Source organism: Eubalaena glacialis, chromosome 1 (assembly GCF_028564815.1).
Source record: "Eubalaena glacialis isolate mEubGla1 chromosome 1, mEubGla1.1.hap2.+ XY, whole genome shotgun sequence".
Classification (NCBI taxonomy): domain Eukaryota; kingdom Metazoa; phylum Chordata; class Mammalia; order Artiodactyla; family Balaenidae; genus Eubalaena; species Eubalaena glacialis.
In genome coordinates, this window is record NC_083716.1 from 94,287,801 (window position 1) to 94,310,364 (window position 22,564).

Genomic DNA, 22,564 nt, shown 5'->3' on the forward strand with positions numbered 1-22,564 from the left:
TCCAGTGACATCTATTGATTTTACTTTTCTTATTCCTTTTCATATATTCAATGTGTTTAAATTAATTGAGTCATTATTCTTTCTATACTAACATGACTTCTGACAGCTGTATAGTAAGCTGTCATCTATATAAAGCTATCCTTTTTTATCTATGTCCTTACAGTTGGACATTTTAGTTTCTTTCTTTTTTTTTATTTTTACTAGTAACGATCCATTTATCATTGTAAAAGGAACTGTGCTGAGCACTTTATATGTGTTATCTCATCTAATCTTCACAATAATCCTGTGATGCATCACTCTGGATAGTGGCCTATGACATGTTTTCCAAAGTGGAGTTTTTGGGTCAAGGGGTGAATTTTTAAAGATTACTGACATGCATGGCCAAATTGCCCCCAAGAGCTTCCCCAGTCAATTCTGATACCCACTTCTGGGTTTCAGGCTTCCTTGAGTCCAGGTTGAGGGACCCTGGAGGAAAAATCCCTCAGTGCCTGGTTGGAGGTTCTTTGATTTCTCATCTTCTTCCCGAGGGGGATGCCTCTTCTCCGGTCCTCTGCTGGCTGATGCAATCACAGCGGCCTGCCTGGTTTTAAGGGGAGGAGCGTTTGCAGCTGCGGTGAGACCGTAGGAGAGAAAACAGGAAGAGTTGAGAGGAGGCCGTAGAATGAGCCTGAACACTCTGAGCAGAGCAGCCAGGAAAGGGGCCTGGAGAGAACGTGGCTGGTGAGGTGGAGAGAACAGAGGGAGCATTAGGAGGTGAGAGGAAAGTGTTCTAAGGAGTCAGAGTGAGTCGACAGTGAGAATTTCCGGAGGGATTAAGCGCAGAGAGGGCTGAGCCAGGAGGGAGGGGCCAGAGGTGGCAGGTGTAGCTAATTCTGGCTAGTAGGTTTCTTCTAATTGAAGTAGAGTCGATTTACAATGTGTTAGTTTCAGGTGTACAGCAAAGTGAGTATTTTTCAGGTTGTATTGCATTATAAGTTATAACAAGCTATTGGGTGTAATTCCTTATGCTATACAGTAAATCCTTGTTGTTTATTTTATATATAGTAGTTTGTGTCTCTTAATCCCATACTCATAATTTGTCCCTCCCCCCTCCTTGGTAACCATGAGTTTTCCTATGTCTGTGAGTTTGTTACTGTCTTGTAAATAAGTTCATTTGTATCATTTTATTTTATTTTTCTTTGAATTTTATTTTATTTATTTTTGTATACAGCAGGTTCTTATTAGTTATCCATTTTATACATATTAGGGTATATATGTCAATCCCAATCTCCCAATTCATCCCACCACCAGCCCTGTCACTTAACTCCCTTGGTTTCCATACGTTTGTTCTCTACATCTGTGTCTCAATTTCTGCCCTGAAAACCTGTTCATCTGTACCATTTTTCTAGGTTCCACATATATGCGTTAATATATGATATTTGTTTTTCTCTTTCTGACTTGCTTCACTCTGTATGACAGTCTCTAGATCCATCCACGTCTCTAAAAATGACACAATTTCGTTCCTTTTTATGGCTGAGTAATGTTCCATTGTATATATGTACCACATCTTCTTTATCCATTCATCTGTCAATGGGCATTTAGGCTGCTTCCATGTCCTGGCTATTGTAACTAGTACGGCAATGAACATTCGGGTGCATGTATCTTTTTGAATTATGGTTTTCTCTGGGTATATGCCCTGTAGTGGGATTGCTGGGTCATATGGTAATTCTATTTTTAGTTTCTCAAGGAACCTCCATACTGTTCTCCATAGTGGCTGTATCAATTTACATTCCCGCCAACAGTGCAAGAGGGTTCCCTTTTCTCCACACCTTCTCCAGCATTTGTTGTTTGTAGATTTTCTGATGATGCCCATTCTAACTGGTGTGAGGTGATACCTCATTGTGGTTTTGATTTGCATTTCTCTGATAATTAGTGATGTTGAGCAGCTGTTCATGTGCTTCTTGGCCATCTGTATGTCTTCTTTGGAGAAATGTCTATTTAGGTCTTCTGCCCATTTTTGGATTGGGTTGTTTGGTTTTTTAATATTGAGCTGCATGAGCTCTTTATATATTTTGGAGATTAATCTTTTGTCCGTTGATTCATTTGCAAATATGTTCTCCCATTCTGAGGGTCGTCTTTTCGTCTTGTTTGCACTTTCCTTTGCTGTGCAAAAGCTTTTAAGTTTCATTAGGTCCCATTTGTTTATTTTGGGTTTTATTTCCATTACTCTAGGAGGTGGATCAAAAAAGATCTTGCTGTGATTTATGTCAAAGAGTTTTCTTCTATGCTTTCCTCCAAGAGTTTTATAGTGTCCGGTCTTACATTTAGGTATCTAATTCATTTTGAGTTTATTTTTGTGTATGGTGTTAGGGAGTGTTCTAATTTCATTCTTTTACATGTAGCTGTCCAGTTTTCCCAGCACCACTTATTGAAGAGACTGTCTTTTCTCCATTGTATATCCTTGCCTCCTTTGTCATAGATTAGTTCACCATAGGTTCGTGGGTTTATCTCTGGGCTTTCTATCCTGTTCCATTCATCTGTATTTCTGTTTTTGTGCCCGTACCATATTGTCTTGATTACTGTAGATTTGTAGTATGGTCTGAAGTCAGGGAGTCTGATTCCTCCAGCTCCGTTTTCTTCCTTCAAGACTGCTTTGGCTCTTCGGGGTCTTTTGTTTCTCCATACTAATTTTAAGGTTTTTTGTCCTAGTTCTGTAAAAAAATGGCATTGGTAATTTGATAGGGATTGCACTGAATCTGTAGATTGCTTTGGGTAGTATAGTCATTTTCATAATATTGATTCTTCCAATCCAAAAACATGGTATATCTCTCCATTTGTTGGTATCATCTTTAATTTTTTCATCAGTGTCTTACAGTTTTCTGCATACAGGTCTTTTGTCTCCCTAGGTAGGTTTATTCCTAGGTATATTACTGTTTTTGTTGCAATGGTAAAGGGGAGTGTTTCCTTAATTTCTCTTTCAGATTTTTCATCATTAGTGTATAGGAATGCAAGAGATTTTTGTGCATTAATTTTGTATCCTGCAACTTTACCAAATTCATTGATTAGCTATAGGAATTTTCTGGTGCCATCTTTAGGATTCTCTATGTATAGTATCATGTCATCTGCAAACAGTGACAGTTTTACTTCTTCTTTTCCAATTTGTATTCCTTTTATTTCTTTTTCTTCTCTGATTGCCATGGCTAGGACTTCCAAAACTATGTTGAATAATAGTGGTGAGAGTGGACATCCTTGTCTTGTTCCTGATCTTAGAGGAAATGGTTTCAATTTTTCACCATTGAGGATGATGTTGGCTGTGGGTTTGTCATATATAGCCTTTATTATGTTGAGGTAGGTTCCCTCTATGCCCACTTCCTAGAGAGTTTTTATCATAAATGGGTGTTGAATTTTGTCAAAAGCTTTTTCTGCATCTATTGAGATGATCATATGGTTTTTCTTCTTCAATTTGTTAATATGGTGTATCACATTGATTGATTTGCATATATTGAAGAATCCTTGCATCCTTGCAATAAATCCCACTTGATCATGGTGTATGATCCTTTTCATGTGTTGTTGGATTCTGTTTGCTAGTATTCTGTTGAGGATTTTTGCATCTATATTCATCAGTGATATTGGTCTGTAATTTTCTTTTTTGTAGTATCTTTGTCTGGTTTTGGTATCAGGCTGATGGTGGCCTCATAGAATGAGTTTGAGAGTGTTCCTACTTCTGCTATTTTTTGGAAGAGTTTGAGAAGGATGGGTGTTAGCTCTTCTCTAAATGTTTGATAGAATTCACCTGTGAAGCCATCTGGTCCTGGACTTTTGTTTGTTGGAAGATTTTTAATCACAGTTTCAATTTCATTACCTGTGATTGGTCTGTTCATATTTTCGATTTCTTCCTGGTTCAGTCTTGCAAGGTTGTACCTTTCTAAGAGTTTGTCCATTTCTTCCAGGTTGTCCATCTTATTGGCATAGAGTTGCTTGTAGTAGTCTCTTAGGATGCTTTGTATTTCAGTGGTGTCTGTTGTAACTTCTCCTTTTTCATTTCTAATTTTATTGATTTGAGTCCTCTCCCTCTGTTTCTTGATGAATTTGGCTAATGGTTTATCAATTTTGTTTATCTTCTCAAAGAACCAGCCTTTAGTTTTATTGACCTTTGCTATTGTTTCCTTTGTTTCTATTCCATTTATTTCTGCTCTGATCTTTATGATTTCTTTCCTTCTGCTAACTTTGGGTTTTGTTTGGATCTTCTTTCTCTAGTTCCTTTAGGTGTAAGGTTAGATTATTTATTTGAGATTTTTCTTGTTTCTTTAGGTAGGCTTGTATAGCTATAAACTTCCCTCTTAGAACTGCTTTTGCTACATCCCAAACGTTTTGGATTGTCGTGTTTTCATTGTCATTTGTCTCTAGGTATTTTCTAAATTTCCTCTTTGATTTCTTCCGTGATCTCTTGGTTATTTAGTAATGTATTGTTTAGCCTCCACGTGTTTGTGTTTTTTATGTTTATTTCTTGTAATTGATTTCTAATCTCATAGTGTTGTGGTGAGAAAAGATGCTTGATATGATTTCAATTTTCTTAAATTTACTGAGGCTTGATTTGTGACCCAAGGTGTGATCTATCCTGGAGAATGTTCTGTGTGCACTTGAGAAGAAAGTGTAATTTGCTGTTTTTGGATGGAATGTTGTATAAATATCAATCAAATCTATCTGGTCTATTTTGTCATTTAAAGCTTGTGTTTCCTTATTAATTTTCTGTTTGGATGATCTGTCCGTTGGTGTAAGTAGGGTGTTAAAGTCCCGTATATTATTTTGTTACTGTCAATTTCCTCTTTATAGCTGTTAGCAGTTGCCTTATGAATTGAGGTGCTCCTATATTGGGTGCATATATATTTATAATTGTTATATCTTCTTCTTGGATTGATCCCTTGATCAATTATGTAGTGTCCTTCCTTGTCTCCTGTAATATTCTTTATTTAAAGTCTATTTTATCTGATATTTTGCTACTCCAGCTTTTACTGATTTCCATTTGCATGGAATATGTTTTTCCATCCCCTCACTTTCAGTCTGTATGTATCCCTAGGTCTGAAGTGGGTCTCATGTAACCAGCATATATATGGGTAATTTTTTTTTTTGTATCCATTCATCCAATCTATATCTTTTGGTTGGAGCATTTACTCCATTCACGTTTAAGGTAATTATCTATATGTATGTTCCTATTACCATTTTTTAAATTGTTTTGGGTTTGTTTTTGTAGGTCCTTTTGTTCTCTTGTGTTTCCCACTTAGAGAAGTTCATTTAGCATTTGTTTTAGAGCTGGTATGGTGGTACTGTATTCTCTTAGGTATTGCTTGTCTGTAAAGCTTTTGATTTCTCCCTGGAATCTGAATGAGATCCTTGCCGGTTAGAGTAATTTTGGTTGTAGGTTCCTCCCATTTATCACTTTAAATATGTCATGCCACTTCCTTCTGGCTTGTAGGGTTTCTGCTGAGAAATCAGATGTTAACCTTATGGGAGTTCCCTTGTATGTTATTTGTCATTTTTCCCTTGCTTCTTTCAATAATTTTTCTTTGTCTTTAATTTTTGCCAGTTTGATTAGTATGTGTCTCGGTGTGTTTCTCCTTGTGTTTATCCTGTATGGGACTCGCTGCACTTCCAGGACTTGGGTGACTATTTCCTTACCCACATTAGGGACATTTTCGACTATAATCTCTTCAAATATTTTCTTGGGTCCTTTCTCTCTCTTCTCCTTCTGGGACCCCTATAATGCGAACGTTGTTGCATTTAATGTTGTCCCAGAGGTCTCTTAGGCTGTCTTCATTTCTTTTCATTCTTTTTTCTTTATTCTGTTCTGCAGCAGTGAATTCCACCATTCTGTCTTCCAGGTCACTTATCTGTTCTTCTGCCTCAGTTATTCTGCTATTGATTCCTTCTAGTGTAGTTTTCATTTCAGTTATTGTATTGTTCATCTCTGTTTGTTTGTTCTTTAATTCTTCTAGTTCTTTGTTAAACATTTCTTGCATCTTCTCATTCTTTGCCTCTATTGTTTTTCCGAGGTCCTGGATCATCTTCACTATCATTATTCTGAATTTTTTTCTGGAAGGTTGCCTATCTCCACTTCATTTAGTTGTTTTTCTGGGGTTTTATCTTGTTCCTTCATCTGGTACATAGCCCTCTGCCTTTTCATCTTGTCTCCCTTTCTGTGAATGTGGTTTTTGTTCCACAGGGTGCAGGATTGTAGTTCTTCTTGCTTCTGCTCTCTGTACTCTGGTGATTGAGGCTCTCTAAGAGGCTTGGGCAGGTTTCCTGATGGGAGAGACTGGTGGTGGCTAGAGCTGTGTGTTGCTCTTTTGAGCAGAGCTCAGTAAAACTTTAATCCTCTTGACTGCTGATGGGTGGGTCTGGGTTCCCTCCCTGTCGGTTGTTTGGCCTGAGGCAACCCAACACTGGAGCCTACCTGGGCTCTTTGGTGGGGCTAATGGCAGACTCTGGGAGTGCTCACGCCAAGGAGTACTTCTCAGAACTTCTGCTTCCAGTGTCCTTGTCCCCATGGTGAGCCACAGCCACCCCCCACCTTTGCAGGAGACCCTCCAGCACTAGCAGGTATGTCTGGTTTAGTCTCCTATGGGGTCACTGCTCCTTCCTCTGGGTCCCAATGCATACACTACTTTGTGCCCTCCAACAGTGGAGTCTCTGTTTCCCCCAGTTATGTTGAAGTCCTGCAATCAAATCCCGCTAGCCTTCAAAGTCTGATTCTCTAGGAATTCCTCCTCCCATTGCCAGACCCCCAGGTTGGGAAGCCTGATGTGGGGCTTAGAATCTGCACTCCAGTGGGTGGACTTCTGTGGTATAAGTGTTCTCCAGTTTGTGAGTCACCCACCCAGCAGTTAGGTGCCCCTCCTACCATCTCATTGTGGCTTCTCCTTTGTCTTTGGATGTGGGGTATCTTTTTTGGTGAGTTCCAGTGTCTTCCTGTTGATGATTGTTCAGCAGTTAGTTGTGATTCCAGTGCTCTCACAAGAGGGAGTGAGAGCACGTCCTTCTACTCCGCCATCTTGAACCAAATCCCTTATATCGTATTTTAGATTCTACATGTAAGTGATATCATATGGTGTTTGTCTTTTTCTTTCTGACTTACTTCACTTAGTATGATAATCTGTGTCCATCCATGTAGCTTCAAATGTCATTATTTCATTCTTTATGGCAAAGTAATATTCCATTGTATATATGTACCACATCATCTTTATCTATTCATCTGTTGATGGACATTTAGGTTGCTTTCATATCTTCACTATTGTAGATAGTGCTACTATGAACATTGGGGTGCATGTATCTTTTTGAATCATTTTTTTGGATATATGCCCAGCAGTGGAATTGGTAAGTCATATGGTAGTTCTATTTTTAATTTTTTGAGAAACGTCCATAGTGTTTTTCGTTGTTACTGCACCGATTTACATTCCCACCCACAGAGTATGAAGGTTCCCTTTTCTCCACATCTTCTTCAACATTTGTTATTTGTACATTTTGTGATGATATACCTGGCAGTTTTGATGTGAAAGGAAACCAAGAAATGGGATAGTAACTGGCAGTGGGGAATGATGTGGGCTCATGGAGATTTTTTTACAGTTAAGCATGTATTTGTGATTCTGGAAACGTCCAGTCTAGAAGGGTGTGTTATGATTCAGAGAGAGAAAGAACAGTTAAAGAGTGAAGTTCCATGCATGCAACAAGGAATTAGATCCAAGATACAGAGGGAAGAACTTGCTTTTGTCTGGAGCAGGGTGTCCACCGTGAAGCGTAGACAGAGGAGGGTGCAGGTGTGGGTGTTCTGCGTATACAGTTTGTCCCAGATCCTTGCATTTTCTCAGTGAATTATTTGAGAGGGTCATCATCTCCTCATTGGAAAGAGTGGGATGAGGGGGGCGACTGGAAGCTGAGTTGAGAATGCAGAGTAGGGTTGGGCCTGATTGACGTTTATAGTCAAGATAGTAAAGTGAGGACAGGCAGCGTGTGTGTCTTTCTTCTGGGGTGTTGAGGTGCTCAGGTGCAGGCGGAGGGAAGGGTGGGCCAGGCTGGAGTGTGTGTGGGTTTCCAGGCTGACGTGACAGAGGGAGAGGGGGATGGGGGCCTGGTTGTGGTGTGGTGCTGGAGCCTGTGATTGACCAGCGAGTGTGGGAGTAACCATGTAACCGTGACTGATTCAAGGCCCATGTGGAGGCTGGAGGTTTAGCGGGGATTTTAGAGCCAGAGCCGAAAGAGTCATATCGGGGATTAGATGTCCATACACTGGTTTACTGGTGACCTGCTCTGGGCCAGGCCTTCCTTGAGGTTCTGGGTGAAAGTGGTGAACAGACACCAGCATCTGCTGAAATGGAGCTGACACTGCATGAGGAGGAGTGGTCCACGGGCTCGCAGGAGCTCAGGGCCCGGCTCTGGAGGCTGAAGGGAATAATGGGAAAGGGTGGTAGGTGCTGTTTTAGGGAGAGTGGGGGAAGTGGCAGTTGAGCAGAGATGTGGGTGAGTGAGAAAGGCTGGGTCATGCAGGCCCAGGGCAGAGTGCTGTGGTGCGGGAGCGCCGGGTGATGTCCAGGGAGCTGGAAGAGGCGGCAGGAGGTGGGTCTTGTGTCACGGCCTCAGCCCGAGGGGGACAGGGAGACCTGAGGGCTGAGTGAACTTGGACGCCTGCCTGGCACAGGCGGCCCAGCCGGGTGGTGGACGGGTCGGGTCCTGCGGGGTGAAGGCAGGACTCAAGGTCACGGGTGAGTTACCTCTGTGAGCGTCGGTGACGATGATGATGGGGTCGAGTGGAGACCAGGGTGGTGAGTGAGGAGGTGGAGGGCTTTGTGAGAGAAAGAAGGGCCAGAAGGAGTGGACGCTATAGGAAGAGGACAGGCGGGAATGTCAAGGGCGCTGAGGGTTTGGAGGAGTCACATCGTTTGAGAGTGCTTGTGGGATCAAGAAGTCACCCCCACTCCCCATCCCTAAGCGTGTGGGATTGGACGTGACATCTCTATCCAAGATTCCTGTGAGAGGAAGGCCTGGGGCACCCGGGCTGTTGTGAAGGCAGGGAGGTTAGGGCAGGGCTCCCAGCCCAGGGCAAGTTTGCCACCAGGGGGACACTCAGGGCTGTTAGAGCTGGAAGTGCTGCCCAGGGGGAGGTGCTGGGGGTGAAGGGTGTTTGCCCTCAGGGCACGAAGCTCTGGGGCTGTGCTTCCACGCCGCTCCCCATCCACTGCTCATAAGGTTTTGGCTTGATGAACACATACACATTCATTCACTCTGGGACACACACACACGAGATCCTGTCACCCTTGTTTTATGTCGTATACAAGATTGAGTTGTAGGAAAGAACTAATTAGCTGTCTGGCCATTTGCAGAGCTACTGTAAGATGGTCTGCATAAGATGGGTTTACTGTAATGACAATCACTTGAGAACTGAGGGATGTGGTTTCCTAGGTGTGTGGGTCCAGTTAGGTGCAGGCAAACTTAAGTTATGTAGGGGAAAAAGAGTTCAGTTTCCCCTCAGAAAGTGTCCTGGGAGACCTGCAAATGCTCTCTAGTGACCCACAGGAACGGAGAAAACAGAGAGCCTCTTTTGCCCTGCTTTGTCATTCTACGTATGAGAAGTAGATTTTGAATTTAGTTTTCTTTTACAAACAAACATAGGAAGAGGCATTAAAATTGCAGGGAAACCATCCTGCAGAACTGAACATGTATACATTTGAAATTTAGATGTGACTGATGTGTAGAGTGAGGCCTGGCCTTGCACAGCCCCAAGCTGAGAATGCTTTTTACATTTTTAAAGTTGTTCAAAATGAAGCCAAACCAAGCCAAACCAAGGAAGAATGTGTAGCAGAGACCTTAGTTGGCCCTTAAAACCTAAAATATTTTCTATTTGGTCCTTTGCAGCAAAAGTTTGCTGACCCCTGGTCTAGACCGATATTTCATTTCCAGTTCTGACCATGATGTGAATGAGTCTTTGTCACAGAATCATAGCACTGTATTCATTCAGAAATCCTGAAAGTATTCATTGGTTCTTCTTCTGTGTGAGTGGCCAGGTCTGCAGGATGTCTGCTGGCTGTCAGAGAGTTTATGTTATAGTGAGGGGGGTAACCATTAAACAAATAATTAACTAAAGTAATTAATGACACAGAGGAGCTCTGAAGGGAGCCGGAAGAGTGCAGAAGGGGGTCTCTGGGAGCTTTTCTGGATAAGAGACTTTAATCTAAATTTGAAGACTGAACCTGCTAGAGGGAGGGCTGGAGCAGCGGGAACTGAGTGACCCTGGAGACCTCCTGTTTCCTCCACCGTAGATGATTAGTGCGGAAGCCAGCAACACCACTCTCTGAAGGATAGGGAGTTGAGAGTCAGACAGATGAGGGGCTGGCCTGTGGCTCTCAGCTCTGGGTGACCAGTGAGAGCAGACGCCCATGTTCCCCCTTCATTGCTCTGCTCTCCCCGCGGCCGGGACGCAGAGCCAAGGGACCAGGTGGGCCCGGGCCGCAGCTAGTGCTCTCCTCTCCATGTGCCTCTCTTCTCTTGTCTCTCTTCAGGAAGTAATAGAAACCTCAAGTGTAGACCTACCCTAGAGTGATGTTTCTGCGGCTCATATGAGAAGATGTTGAGTTTCTGTCACTCTCCTCTTCATGGTGGTATTTTCTGCGGGCCAGTCCTGTCCCCTTCCAGTGGCTGGTGCCTGCCTCCCTGCCCATCCCGTTCCTGCCCCCCGACAGCCACCCCTCAGACTGTGAGGCAGCCACTGACATTTCTTAGCCCACATGGTGACTACTGGCTGCCTCCTCAGAGAGCCACCGGCCGGTTGGCAAGGAGTGGAAGGAGGATTTCCAGTGAAACCTGAAAGGCTGGGTCTTCTTCAGATGGAAGAGGATGTAGGGCCGATCACGTGTCCCATTCTCTTTGGAGGCGGGAGGTATTCTGGGGGATGGGAGAGGGACCCAGAGCTGCCCTTTCCCGTGTGGTACCCAGGTCCACCTGCAGAGTCTTCCCTGTGCACGGCAAAGCCTTGGCAACGGTGCTACCCCAGCTGTGTTTGTCGGCCTCTCCTCCGGGAGTCTGAGCCAAGGGACCCGCCAGTGCTCCCGCTTAACGACCGTGTCTCCCCTGCAGGGCGAACTCTGCTGGAGAAGCTGTTCAGCCAGCAGGAGAACGGGCCTCCAGAAGAAGCAGAGAAGTTCTGCTCGCGGATCATTGCCATGGGACTCCTTCTTCCGTTCAGTGACTGCTTCAGGGAGCCGTGTGGTCAGAATGCCCAGTCCAGCTCAGCTCCGTTTGATGTAAGTAGGAGAATTCACAGAACTCAATGGCTGTGAGGCAAATTGCAGTGGAAACAGCAGCTCTGATGTGTGTCAACCCATCGCCCTGTATTTAAAGACCCACATGGGATGCAGGCCCTCCTGCCCCTGCCACTCAACAGCTTAGCACATCCTTTTCCTTTCTGACTAGGGTATACTTAAGTATACTTGCCAAACCTCCTTTTCTTAACAGATGGCCACTCTTGGCAGTTTTCTAGCCTGCTTTAACCAGTGATGGTTTTTAAGTGGCTCTGAGTCGGTATTTCTGACTTAGCTGCTCATGTACATACCTTCAGAAGCAGCTCTGAGGGCAGGAGCTTTGTTCCCAGAAGGCAGCAGGTTTCTGCGGGCCCTGGAGCACTATTCCTGTGCGTTCATGGCTCATCCAGGTACTAACTGTTGACACGCTTCCTCCCCAGCTCCCACTCACCAAGAGGGTTAATACGTCGGAACAGTCATTCCCAAGCTGTTTGATAATTCATAACAAATGACAGCACAGCTGGGTTATCACTTCTAAACCAGAGTATTGCTCATCTTTCTCAGGTATGTGGTACATGAGCGACCCTGGGGGTTGTGATGAGCAGACTTTTTCATGAGGAAACTGGAGTCTGCTTGGCTCCCCGTGTGGAGCTCGGAGTGTATGAGGCAGGGTAAAGGTCTCATCCTTGTAGGTTGGTTACATCTGTGCCCTGCTTCTGACTGCACTCCTTCTCCTCTGTGTGTGCGCGACTGAGAGAGGGGTTTGGAGATGATGGAAATGAGCCCTGGCTGAGATCAAGAAGTGATAGTAAATAACAAAACGTCCATATGCGCCTGTTTTTCTTCTTCCTGTTCTTTAACCATCACAACTGTGGTCTCCCTTCAGTATTAGGAAAATAAACCACATAAAATATTGTGAGATCTTCTTGATACTTCTCATGTGAAAGAAGATTCCCTGGGATGTACTGTGACTTGTGAAGCTTCCTTCTTAAGATCAACTGATCTATCTATCTATCTATCTGTCTGTCTATCTATCTATCATCTATCTATCCATCCATCTATCAATCGTCTATCTGTCTGTCTGTCTGTCTGTCTATCTGTCTGTCTGTCCATCTATCCATTCATGACATTGCAGCTAACCACTGCTCGGTAGATCTTTTTCTTCTATGAGAAAAATTGGATAATTAAATTTTCCCTCCTTTTTCTTTTGTGAAAGGTGTGTTTTTACAGACACAGAACCTGGGGACTGTTGTGAGCTAAGAGCTTTATTGAGCTGTGTTCTAGGAGATACATCAGTTTGCAACTAGGAATTAGAATAATTATTGGACAGACAGAGGCAAACACTAGCTGTGCCTAACACTTGCTTTTTGATTAAAACTATTCCCAAGTTGATTGCATTTTCTTCCCTTAAAGCTCAGAAATAAAGTCTTATCAGTCAATAAATGTGGAATTGGAGTAAACTGAAAAGAATAGAATAACCCTATTCCTCCTTTTTTTTAAAGTTACTGAACTGGCTGTTTCTTACCTCCTACTTCCTCCATTCTTGTGTTAGAGAGACTAGTAGCCCCTCCCAGCCTTGTCATTTTCAGGGGCAGCCGGCTATGGCATAGAGAGTGAAAAGCAAAATAAATGCAGTCCCTTAATATGGTATGAAATGATTCTCTCAGAGTGGGGAATTTCTTTTGCAAATTTGTGTGGTTGCATTTTCTCACTTTATTCATTGGCTCTGTGCTACCTTTCTACTTCCATGCCAAACCTAACACAAAACAAGTAGGAAATATTCTTCCAGATACTTAAATGGCAGTTCAACAGCAGAAATGTGCATTTATTGTATGCATAATTGAGGATTTTCTTCAAAGCTCAGAAGAGCTAACAGTACAGGGAGTTATGCAAACTGAGACATTAGTGGGGGAAGGGGGAGGAATGCACTTTCTGTAGGGAGAGAAGTTTCTGATAATTAGCCTCTGCTGGTTTCCAGAAAGTTGCTGCTAGGAGGATTTCTCACCAACAGTTCTCTTGAGTACAGTTGCCCTATGAGACACAACAGGAATAAGCTCATGACAGGTCCTCTTCCCACCCCTAATTTTGCTCCCTTTCCTGAGAGCACTCCCCTTTATCTCCATCCACACAGAATTAGAGCACCGGAGTTTGATCTGGAGATCATTTTCATGCAGTTTATGGATTGGCCTACTTCAGTCAACCCTCTTGATTCAGTTCCATGTTATTTTATACATTTTTAGGGCCTAACATTTTGCTTTAGAGATGCTATAGAAAATGTGAAAGAATTTCACATTTTCTCTCACATTTTAACTTGGTTAAAACTTCAAGAATACTGAAAGGCAAATAGTTTTGAGTGATAATGTTCATTCATTCACAAATGTTTACTGACTGCATTCTTTATGCCAGGCAGTGTTCTAGGCTCCAGAGACGTATTAGTGAGCAAGAGAACTAAGATTTCTCTTCTCCTGATTTACATCCTCTTCACAGTGGGGTGAGACAGAGAAAACACAAACATGTAGTGTAGGTAATGGACTTACATCAGATTCTGATAAGTGCCGTGAAGGAAGTGAACCTGTGGAATATGGTCAGTGAAGGGGGGGGTGGAGAGAGTGTAGAAGGAAGCCCCGCATGTAATGTCAGGAGCCCTGAGGGGAGGTCAGAGGGAAGGTCCCCCCAGGAGCCCAGAGGCAAGTGCAAGTGCCCCGGGGGAGCGCAGACACGGCCTGAGGTCCTGTGTAGCGGCTGTTTCAGGAGGTGAGGACAGAAAGGACTACAGAGCCAGGACGTTCGGGGTCTTGAAAGCCATGGAAGGATAATGCGTTTTTTTAAGTGGGAGCTTTTAGAGGGTCTTGTGCAGGGGAAGAGCGTGTTTGTTCCGTGCCGCGCGTGGCTCATGGGCCCTGGCCTTGGGTGCTGTTCCAGGGGCTGAAGCAGGAGCTGGAACAGCAGGGGGGCTGCCACAGGAGCCTAGCAAGAGCCAGTGGAGGAGACAGAGGGGGCGGTGGGCGTGGGAGGGGTCCTGCCCTGCCGGTGGAGCTAATGGGACCTCCGGGGCTTAGACGAGGGGGCGATGGAAAAGGGAATCAAAGATACCTTCTTGGTGCTGGTTTTAAGTGGCTGGTGGGTGGTTGTGCTGTTTACCGAGGCCGAGAAGATAGGCCAGATTTAGGAGGAAAGTATTGTAAGGACAGAACCGGTGTGCCTTATGTACTTTTCTTGAATAAAATTCTGTTTATTTAGAAAACTAATAACCTAGCATATCACCTGACGAACAATAGGTTTTGCTTTCTGCTGAGTGGAACGTCTGTGACTTAATTAAGGCCGTGACACTTAACCTTTTTTCAGCCACAAAAGGGCTGACAGCCCTTTTCATAGCCACATTTTCTCAAATCAGAAAGAAAGATTGAACTCCTTTAATAGCCCAGTAGCATTGCCATTATCCTCACCTTTGCCTTTTGCTTTGTTTCTTTGTGTTTTATATTTCAAATAAAATTCTAATCTAGAGCAATTCTGAAGATAGGAAGGGAAAATATAGGAATAATCCTCCTGCCTGCAGCTTGGTAGCATGTGTTGCTGAGTTGTGGATTGTGTTCTTTGTGGTCTGAGGAAAGACTTTCTTCTTTTGGAACCTATTTCACTCATTTGTCAGGTGTGAGGGAAACTCTCTCTTGAAATATTTAACATGGTTTCTAAATCCTTAGAAATAACAAAGCATTCACTATTGTGACACACCATGTATTTGAAGTTTTGGGCCACTGCCCTGCTACCTGTGGACAAGGCATCTCAGCCTGCTGCCCACCATGGACCCTGGCTCATTGCCCGTTAGGTGTGGACGGAGGTCATTTTGCGAGAGTATGTTCAGGATATGGTCCCTTAAGACTCCTTCTCCTTAGAATGCCTTTATTCAAATTGAGACCCTTTTTCTGGGTCATACTCATCAGCAGCTGTTTTCAGCAAACCACAATTGTCTTATATAATTGTTGATTATCCATTAGCAAGCTCTTCTAGGATTTCTCCTTTCATAACTATGTCAGATATCACATAATCTCTTTACATGACAAAAAATAAAGCAAGTATACGTGGCCCAAGGGTTTTGGCAGGATTATATTGTTTTATCTACCTAATCCTTTAAAACAGATCTTAAGCATCTTTCTAGTAGAATATTTTTGGATGGGCTGATTTGGGTTTGGCAGATCTGCTGATTTTGGTAAATATGTAGTAATCCCCATGTTTTCCGCATGGGTGGAAGCCCCTTGGTGTGTGTATATGGGCATAGGTTTGGAGGAGTATATTCTTGAGGCTAGAATTACAGAGAAGGAAGACGTGAAAATCCAGGCCAGAAAGGAATAAGAGAAGCATGATCTTGAACCTGTTGAAAGACTTCATAAATCAACACCAAGAGCAGCCACTTCCAGAAACCGAATGAAATGCACTCTCCTCACTGTCATCAGTAGCCAGAATAGAGACTTCAGTGACAAATAGAAATGATCATTTGTATTTCAATTCATTTTTTTTTCAGAACAAGAAGAATACTTAGATGCTGTTTAGTCAAACCCACACGAATATTTTCCTGAGAAGCAGTAAAAGCTATGATACGTCTTTTAGCTCTGAGAGAACGTGTGTGTATATAAAGCTGTATTTTTACTTTTGAAACATTACATACAGTATTAACTCTCAGAAGTTGCTATATTTGAAATGTGGTATTAAAATTATACTTAATTTTTAGCCCAGCTTTTAAAATTATTTTAGCTGAAATATTTATTTTCCCTGCAGGCTTCTCTCTAATGTCAGCATAGAAGTCAGTAGTAAAATGGAAGATTTTATTTTCTGAAGTTCATTTAGAAGCCATGTTTTATATCTGTTCCATTACCTAGATGATCACTGCATAATCCATTATAAGCAGGGTAACAAGAGTAGATTGAAGCTGTAATGCTTTCTCGGTTTTACTCACACAGTTTTTTTTTTTCTTTTTTCTTTTTTCTTTTTGTTAATTTTAAGGACTTAGAAACGTCTAAAGCACCACCTTCCCCTGGTGAGGGGAGCAGCAGGGCTGGGAGACCAGCAGCGGCCCTGCCCCTCGCCTGCTGCCCACTTTCAGTCCCTCCCCGTGTGCTGCCCCCGCCCTTGTTTAGCTGGTGTTGATTTCTGGTGTTTTAGGCTTGCTGATGCAGTTATCCACATTACTGTCACTTTCTGGGTGTCCCCATTCCTCCCGGTGTGGTTCCCGTTGCTGTCCTAGTTCCCTGTGGTCATCGGCTTTGAACATGAAACAGTAAGCTTTCTGATGTGTCATCGTTCCACCAACTCCAGGTCCTGTCTCCGGCCACCCCGCCTGTTGTTAGCTCCTCTGCTGACCCCTCCAGCTGGTCCACGCTGGGACTGTGTCAGCTTCCAGCAGGTGCACTGTCATCCTTAGGGCATATTTTTATGGTTACTGTTTTATCTGTAAGTTTATTCTAAAAGTTGAAGAAGATAATGCATACTGTAAATATTGCCCAGCAGAGGCAGTTCTGTGCTCTGATTTCATTTCCTTCTCAATATCCCAATATCACAGTACCTAGGACACTCAAACCAGGATGTTCCTGGGGTCAAGTTCAAACGGATTCTGTTATTTCAGTAAACAGTCACTTGCTCAGAAGTATCCCATATTTAGTTTAGTTTTCATTTGTTTTATCCCTTTCTTATACAGGGAGCCCCCATCCAGTGCCACAAAGTTTTTTATTGTCTTTTTTCTTCTTCTCTGTTCTTTCTTGTTCTTTTCCTTTTGCTTTTCTTTCCTTCCCTTTCTTTTCTTTCCTATTGGGAGAAGACACATGTAACTTTCTTTGCTTTTTTCGTCTCTACTCTCAGTATCTTGGCGTTTGTACTTCATTCTTACTGTTTAATGACATTCATTTGCTACCGATCCCAAGCTCCTTCTGCTCCATGAAAGACAGACCAATAAGTCGGGAGACGAGTTGCTGGATCAAGGAATAATGACTTTAATCTCAAAGCTAGCCCAACGAGAAATTGGCAGATCAGCACCTCAGAAAGCCATCTTCCCTCCGTCCGATTGGGGCTCCTTTTATACAGAAGGGGGAGGGGCCCACTGTGGGGCAGCCAATGGCTGAGCGGGGCCGCTGTTACCCGGAGTAGGAAGGTGCGACGGCAGCCAGCGCCCGGGGCTGAAGAAGTACCGGCTGTCCCAGCAACGTCGTCCTCCAGCTCTTGGTGGAACTAGGCGCACAAGCGGGGAGACTGCAGTGGCCACGTGGAGGGGGTTGGCGCCCGTTACTGGGATCACTGTCTGAGGCGCTGGCACCTGGGTCTCAGCCCGCCACTGGCTTCACCGGTCAGTTCGTGACCGATGAGGTGACCCGGGAGCTGCTGTCCCCGGAGCGGAACTCCCTCCTGCCTGCTTGTGCAGTGGGTGGGCGCAGGCACGGGGCCAGGCTGATAGGCTAGGCCCTGCCCGAGCATGGAGAGGTGCGGTGGAGTGGCCCCTGCACCAACCACCCTGCCGGCGCCAGGGAAGGAGGAGGGAAGGGCCCATCACGCTTGGGGTTCGGGCTGGGGAGGCCGCTATGACACTTTCAGTTCTCCTTAAGACTACTGCTGTGGTCTGAATGTGTGTGTGCCCCAGATTCACATCCAGGGATCCTTAATGTGATGGTGTTAGGAGGTGGGGACTTTGAGAGGTGCTGAGGTCATTAGGTGGAGCCCCCATGATGGGTTAGCATCTTATGAAAGAGACCCCGTCACCCCTTCTACCATGTGAGGACTCAGGGAGAAGGCACCAGATGTGACGCAGGAAGATGCCATGGCCCGAACATGCTGGCACCTTGATCTTGGACTTCTAGTCTCCAGAACTGTGCAAAAGAAAGGTCTGTTGTTCTAAGGCACCCAAAGTGTGGTATTTTGTTATAGCAGCCCTGAATAATCTACGATAACTGCAGATTTCCTCTTCCTATTTATTTATTTTTTTATTGAGGTATAGTTGATGTACAGAATTATATAAATTTCAGGTGTAACAACATAGTGATTCACAATTTTTCAAGGTTATATTCCATTTATAGTTATTATAAAATATAGGCAATATTCCCTGTGTGGTACATTATATCCATGTATCTTATTTATTTTATACATAGATCCTCTTTTAATTTAGATCAGGGTCTTGATATGCAGTTATGATTTACATTTCTTTTCTTTCACCTCCTCCCCTTTCTCTTGCCCCACCTACCCCTAGTTACAAGGGACACACACATTAAAAGAAAACCTCTATTGTCAACTGACTTACATCGACTTAAATAAGACGTGAAAACAAATTATTGGAGTTTAGTGGTTGAAATGGGCTCTAGTCAGACTGTCCTGGATTTGAGCCCTGGATTTTCCACTTTACTGTGCAAACTAAGGTAAATGGCTTAATTTCTCAAAGTTTGTCACTTCTGTAAAATGAGGAGTGATATAGTCGTTTCTGCGTAAGAAGAAAGCATGAACACAAGTAAAACTTTTTGCACAGTATAAGGTGTACAGTGAGTGTTGGATGTGTGCAGTGTTATCGTATTTGGGGTCCCAGTGGAGACGTGCACAGTAGGAGGAGCAAACGAGGAGGGTTGACCGAGTCCCCTTGTAGTTCGGGAGGTAGTACTTGGGGAAGGACCTGAGGGTCCACGAGGAGTAGACTGCGGGGACCGGCTATAAAGGAGTGTGTGTGCTCGCCATGGAGATGCAAGTGACCATGGAGTGCAGGTGGTTCTGGATTGTAAACTGGGAGACTGATGGGTAGAAAGGAGGCCAGACGTGTAAACAAGGACATTTATGTCATCCTGGTGATGTTTTTAAATAATTTTGTTTAGTTAAACCATAAACAGATTGGCATTTATAAAAGAAAAATTATTCTGGTGGCAGAATGGAGAATGGATTGAAGAAATTTAAAATTTGTGTCTGGGTGGTGGGTAAAAGTGACTAAACTGAAACAGGGCAGTGGGGAAGGAAAGAGACAGATGTGGGGAATATTCAGGATTTACCGTTGTCAGGACTCGACGTTTGATTGAATGCTTTCCTTGGTTTCTGATTCAGACCTGTGGGTGGAGGGTGATTCTGAGAATGTGAAAGTGAGAACAGGTTTCAGGCAAGATGGTCATTTTCGTTTGGACATCTAGAATTCACGACTCCTTGGGACATGGTGGTGACAATTCTGGAGGACAGAGGAACTGGGGTTACTAGCATAGGCCATGAGTTATGTGCTAAAAAGGTAAGTGAATAAACCTCGTAAGTCAAGATACAGTGGAGAGAGGTACATTGGGATAAAACTCTTACGGACAGTGAGGAACAGGTGTAGAGAGACTAGAGGGAATGGATTCACGGGAGGCTTAGCTGGAGGATATCCTTTAAGACCTGAGGGGCGGAGCTTGTCTCCTGATTCCGAAGTACAGTCTGTGGAGTGATTAGACCTGAGGGCCTCAGGTGTTGGCTGAGACTTGATGCCTCCCAGGATGGTGGAGGACGTTCTGAGAATCAGGTGTGGGGTTGTGGGACAGGGAGAGGAAGGCGGGGCCATGAGAGGAAGGTGGGACCTTGGGAGGTAGGTGGGTCCGTGGGATGAAGGCGGGGCATCAAGAGGTAGGCGGGGCCTCGAGAGTTGGGCGGGGCCAAGGAGGCAGGCCAGGGTTCCCGCTGAGGGGGTCGATGATGACACTGCCAGGTGAAAGGGGCTTCAGAGGTGGAGAGGAGTTTGCACAGGGTGGGCCTGGAACATTCTCTAGATGATTCTGGAGGCCTAGGTTGTGCAGCCACGTTGTATGAGAGGAATCAGGAAAGTCACCTTTCAGCTCGGCTGTCACTTGCTTGGCTTTCTCATCCGCCTTGTCAGTTACCGTCTTGGGTCTTCAGTCCCGGCTCTTCGCTCCAGCCTGTGGTTCTCAGTTCAGGGCCACGGTCCTTCCAGCGTGGGATTGGCAATGTCTGAGGATATTTGGTCACCACAATGGGGAAGAGGTGCAGCTGGCATCTAATGGTGGAGGCCAGGGATGCTGCCCAGCACTTTACAGGACCCCTCCCCCATCAGAGAGTGTCCAGTACCAATGCCAGCAGTTGAGAAACCACGTGATGACATTTGACCGTATCATATTCCTACGTAAAGCCTTTTTAGTGGTTTTTCTGTCAGAATGAAGCCCAGATTCCTTGGACCTCCATGACCTGCCTGCTTCTCCAGCTCATGACCCACCTCCCTTTCTGTTTCTCCAAACCCTGTCCTTCACCTCCCGAGTGCTTCTCAGTTTCCCCGACTGTCTGTGGGGCTGGATGAGAGCTCCTGTTTCTGCTCCTGAGCTGTTACTTCCTAGTTCAGTTCACTCTGTGTCAGAGGATGCTCTTCAGAGTCAGATGTCACTCCTCAGACACCTTCCTTCACCACCAAAGTCTGCATTTTCTGTCTCAAAGGACCTTACCTGTGTCATAATAGGCTACACACTCTGCATGCCCCAATGCACATTAAAACTTCCATGGAGGTGCCTTCGTTATGGTGCAGTGCTGCATCCCCGTGCTTACTGTAGAAACACAGATGTACAATGAATGCAGGGATCTGGTGTTCCCAGAGTGGTCAGAGCAGACTCTAGTCCCAGACTGTGTATTCCGGTCCATCTCCTCCACTTACTGAAGAGGTTGGGACAGGTATCCAAGGTCATAGGCTAAAAATTTTCGTGTATAATAATAGTACCTACCTCTGGGGACAATCTTGAAGATTAAATGAGATTAACTGATAAAGCATTTACCGTAGCACCTGGCATGTAATAAGTGCCCAGTAAATACTAGCATTTACTATTTTTATTTTATTTCAAGTTTCTATCACAGAAGTCAGCAGAGCTGTTCAGTAAATATGCTTTGATTTCACAAGGCTGGAGGGAAAGCCACGGTGACTGAGGAAGGAAAGACCTGCAAGATCTATTAAGTGGATTGTTTTGAATGATCAGGAGTTACCTATATTTCATAATCATGTGAACTTGGACGGAAAGCAGGTGGAGGATGGATGGAGTGTGGATTTGCTCAGGAATTGCTTGGCTTGGGAACCGACTCTCTATTGGATCTCTGCTTCCAGGCTTATTGTCATTCTTCTTTCTTAATCTACTTGCTATTCTTGATTTTACTGGTGTAATTCCCACCTTCTTCCCACAGCCCTCCATCCCCACATCTTTCTGGAGAGAGTAGGAAAAGCTGTGGGTCAGACACTTGCCAGTTTGTGAAGGTGAGGCCATCATGCTCACTTAGTGGTGTGTTCATGGCCACTTCATAATGACCACATGCTTCACTGGGAAAGTGTCACATGCAAATATTGGCACATCACTTACTTACTTGTAGTGTCAACCTAAATAAAGGAGGTAAGCTGAGGCAAGCTCAAATGACCAGAAATTGAGTTTATTGGGGAAATAGCAGAGGACTTGTAATTCAGGAAGTCGGTTGAGAGTTCAGGGCAGCTCTATTTATGGGCAAGGAGTGAAAAGATGGGGTGTCCAGCCGGAGTTCAGGCAGTGAGTTCATTGGCTTGAAGATGGGGCGGGACTCTTGGCAGGTGTTCACTGGTCAGGAGACAGGTTTCCGTCTTCTGTAAACCAGGCACTAAGGGGAAATCAGTCTCTTGGTTCCTCAGTTTGTTTCCTGGGGGTGCGTGCGTCAGAGTCTCCATCCCCTCCTCCAGTTCCATTTCGGGCTGAAATCCTCTCATGGTCACTTTCACTCACTCTGTTGTGTGTGTGTCCAGCATACTTTGTAGATAATGTGTCCTGAATGAATGAGAGTACCGCTGTCTGCAAGGATGTCTGCTTTACTCAGAATTCCTGAGACAGAGGGACCCAAGGGCTAGAGGTTGGTTTATACCCAACATTGTTCTTTTCTCTCAGGGACTCTACCACGTGGAATACACTTAATTTTCTTGGCTGGATAATTCTTGTAGGATAAAATTATTGAAGGGAATAGTCAATAAATATAAACAGGAAGAAATCTGCTTACTATTCTTAGTTTTCTTCAAGGGGCATTTTTTCATCCAATTTTATTTTTAGTTAAAAAAAGATGATTTCCTAAATAATATAAGTGGATTGTGTCGAGAAGTTCCGAGTTGGTTTCTTTCTTTGCTGGCTGTACACTTGCATGGTTTTTAAATAGTTGTATTAGTAACCTTTCTTTAGCACAGGCTTGATTGTATTGTGGTCAGGTTACAACCCCTAGGATTGTAGTCATACGGTTCAGTGTGAAGGAGAAGGATTTTAATACATGGTTTGAAAATTATTTCTCTGCACTCCATCATTTTATGATTGTATGTAGTAATC

At 44.1% G+C, this 22,564-nt stretch overlaps 1 protein-coding gene across 1 annotated transcript in view; it reads left to right on the top strand.

Moving 5' to 3' along the window:
- Nucleotides 1–22,564, top strand: part of LOC133091320 (formin-2-like) — a 345,797-nt gene that overhangs the window by 23,312 nt on the left and 299,921 nt on the right. Inside the window, 1 exon segment of the mRNA XM_061190473.1 lies at nucleotides 11,101–11,267. Within this exon segment, the coding sequence (XP_061046456.1) occupies nucleotides 11,101–11,267 (167 nt within the window).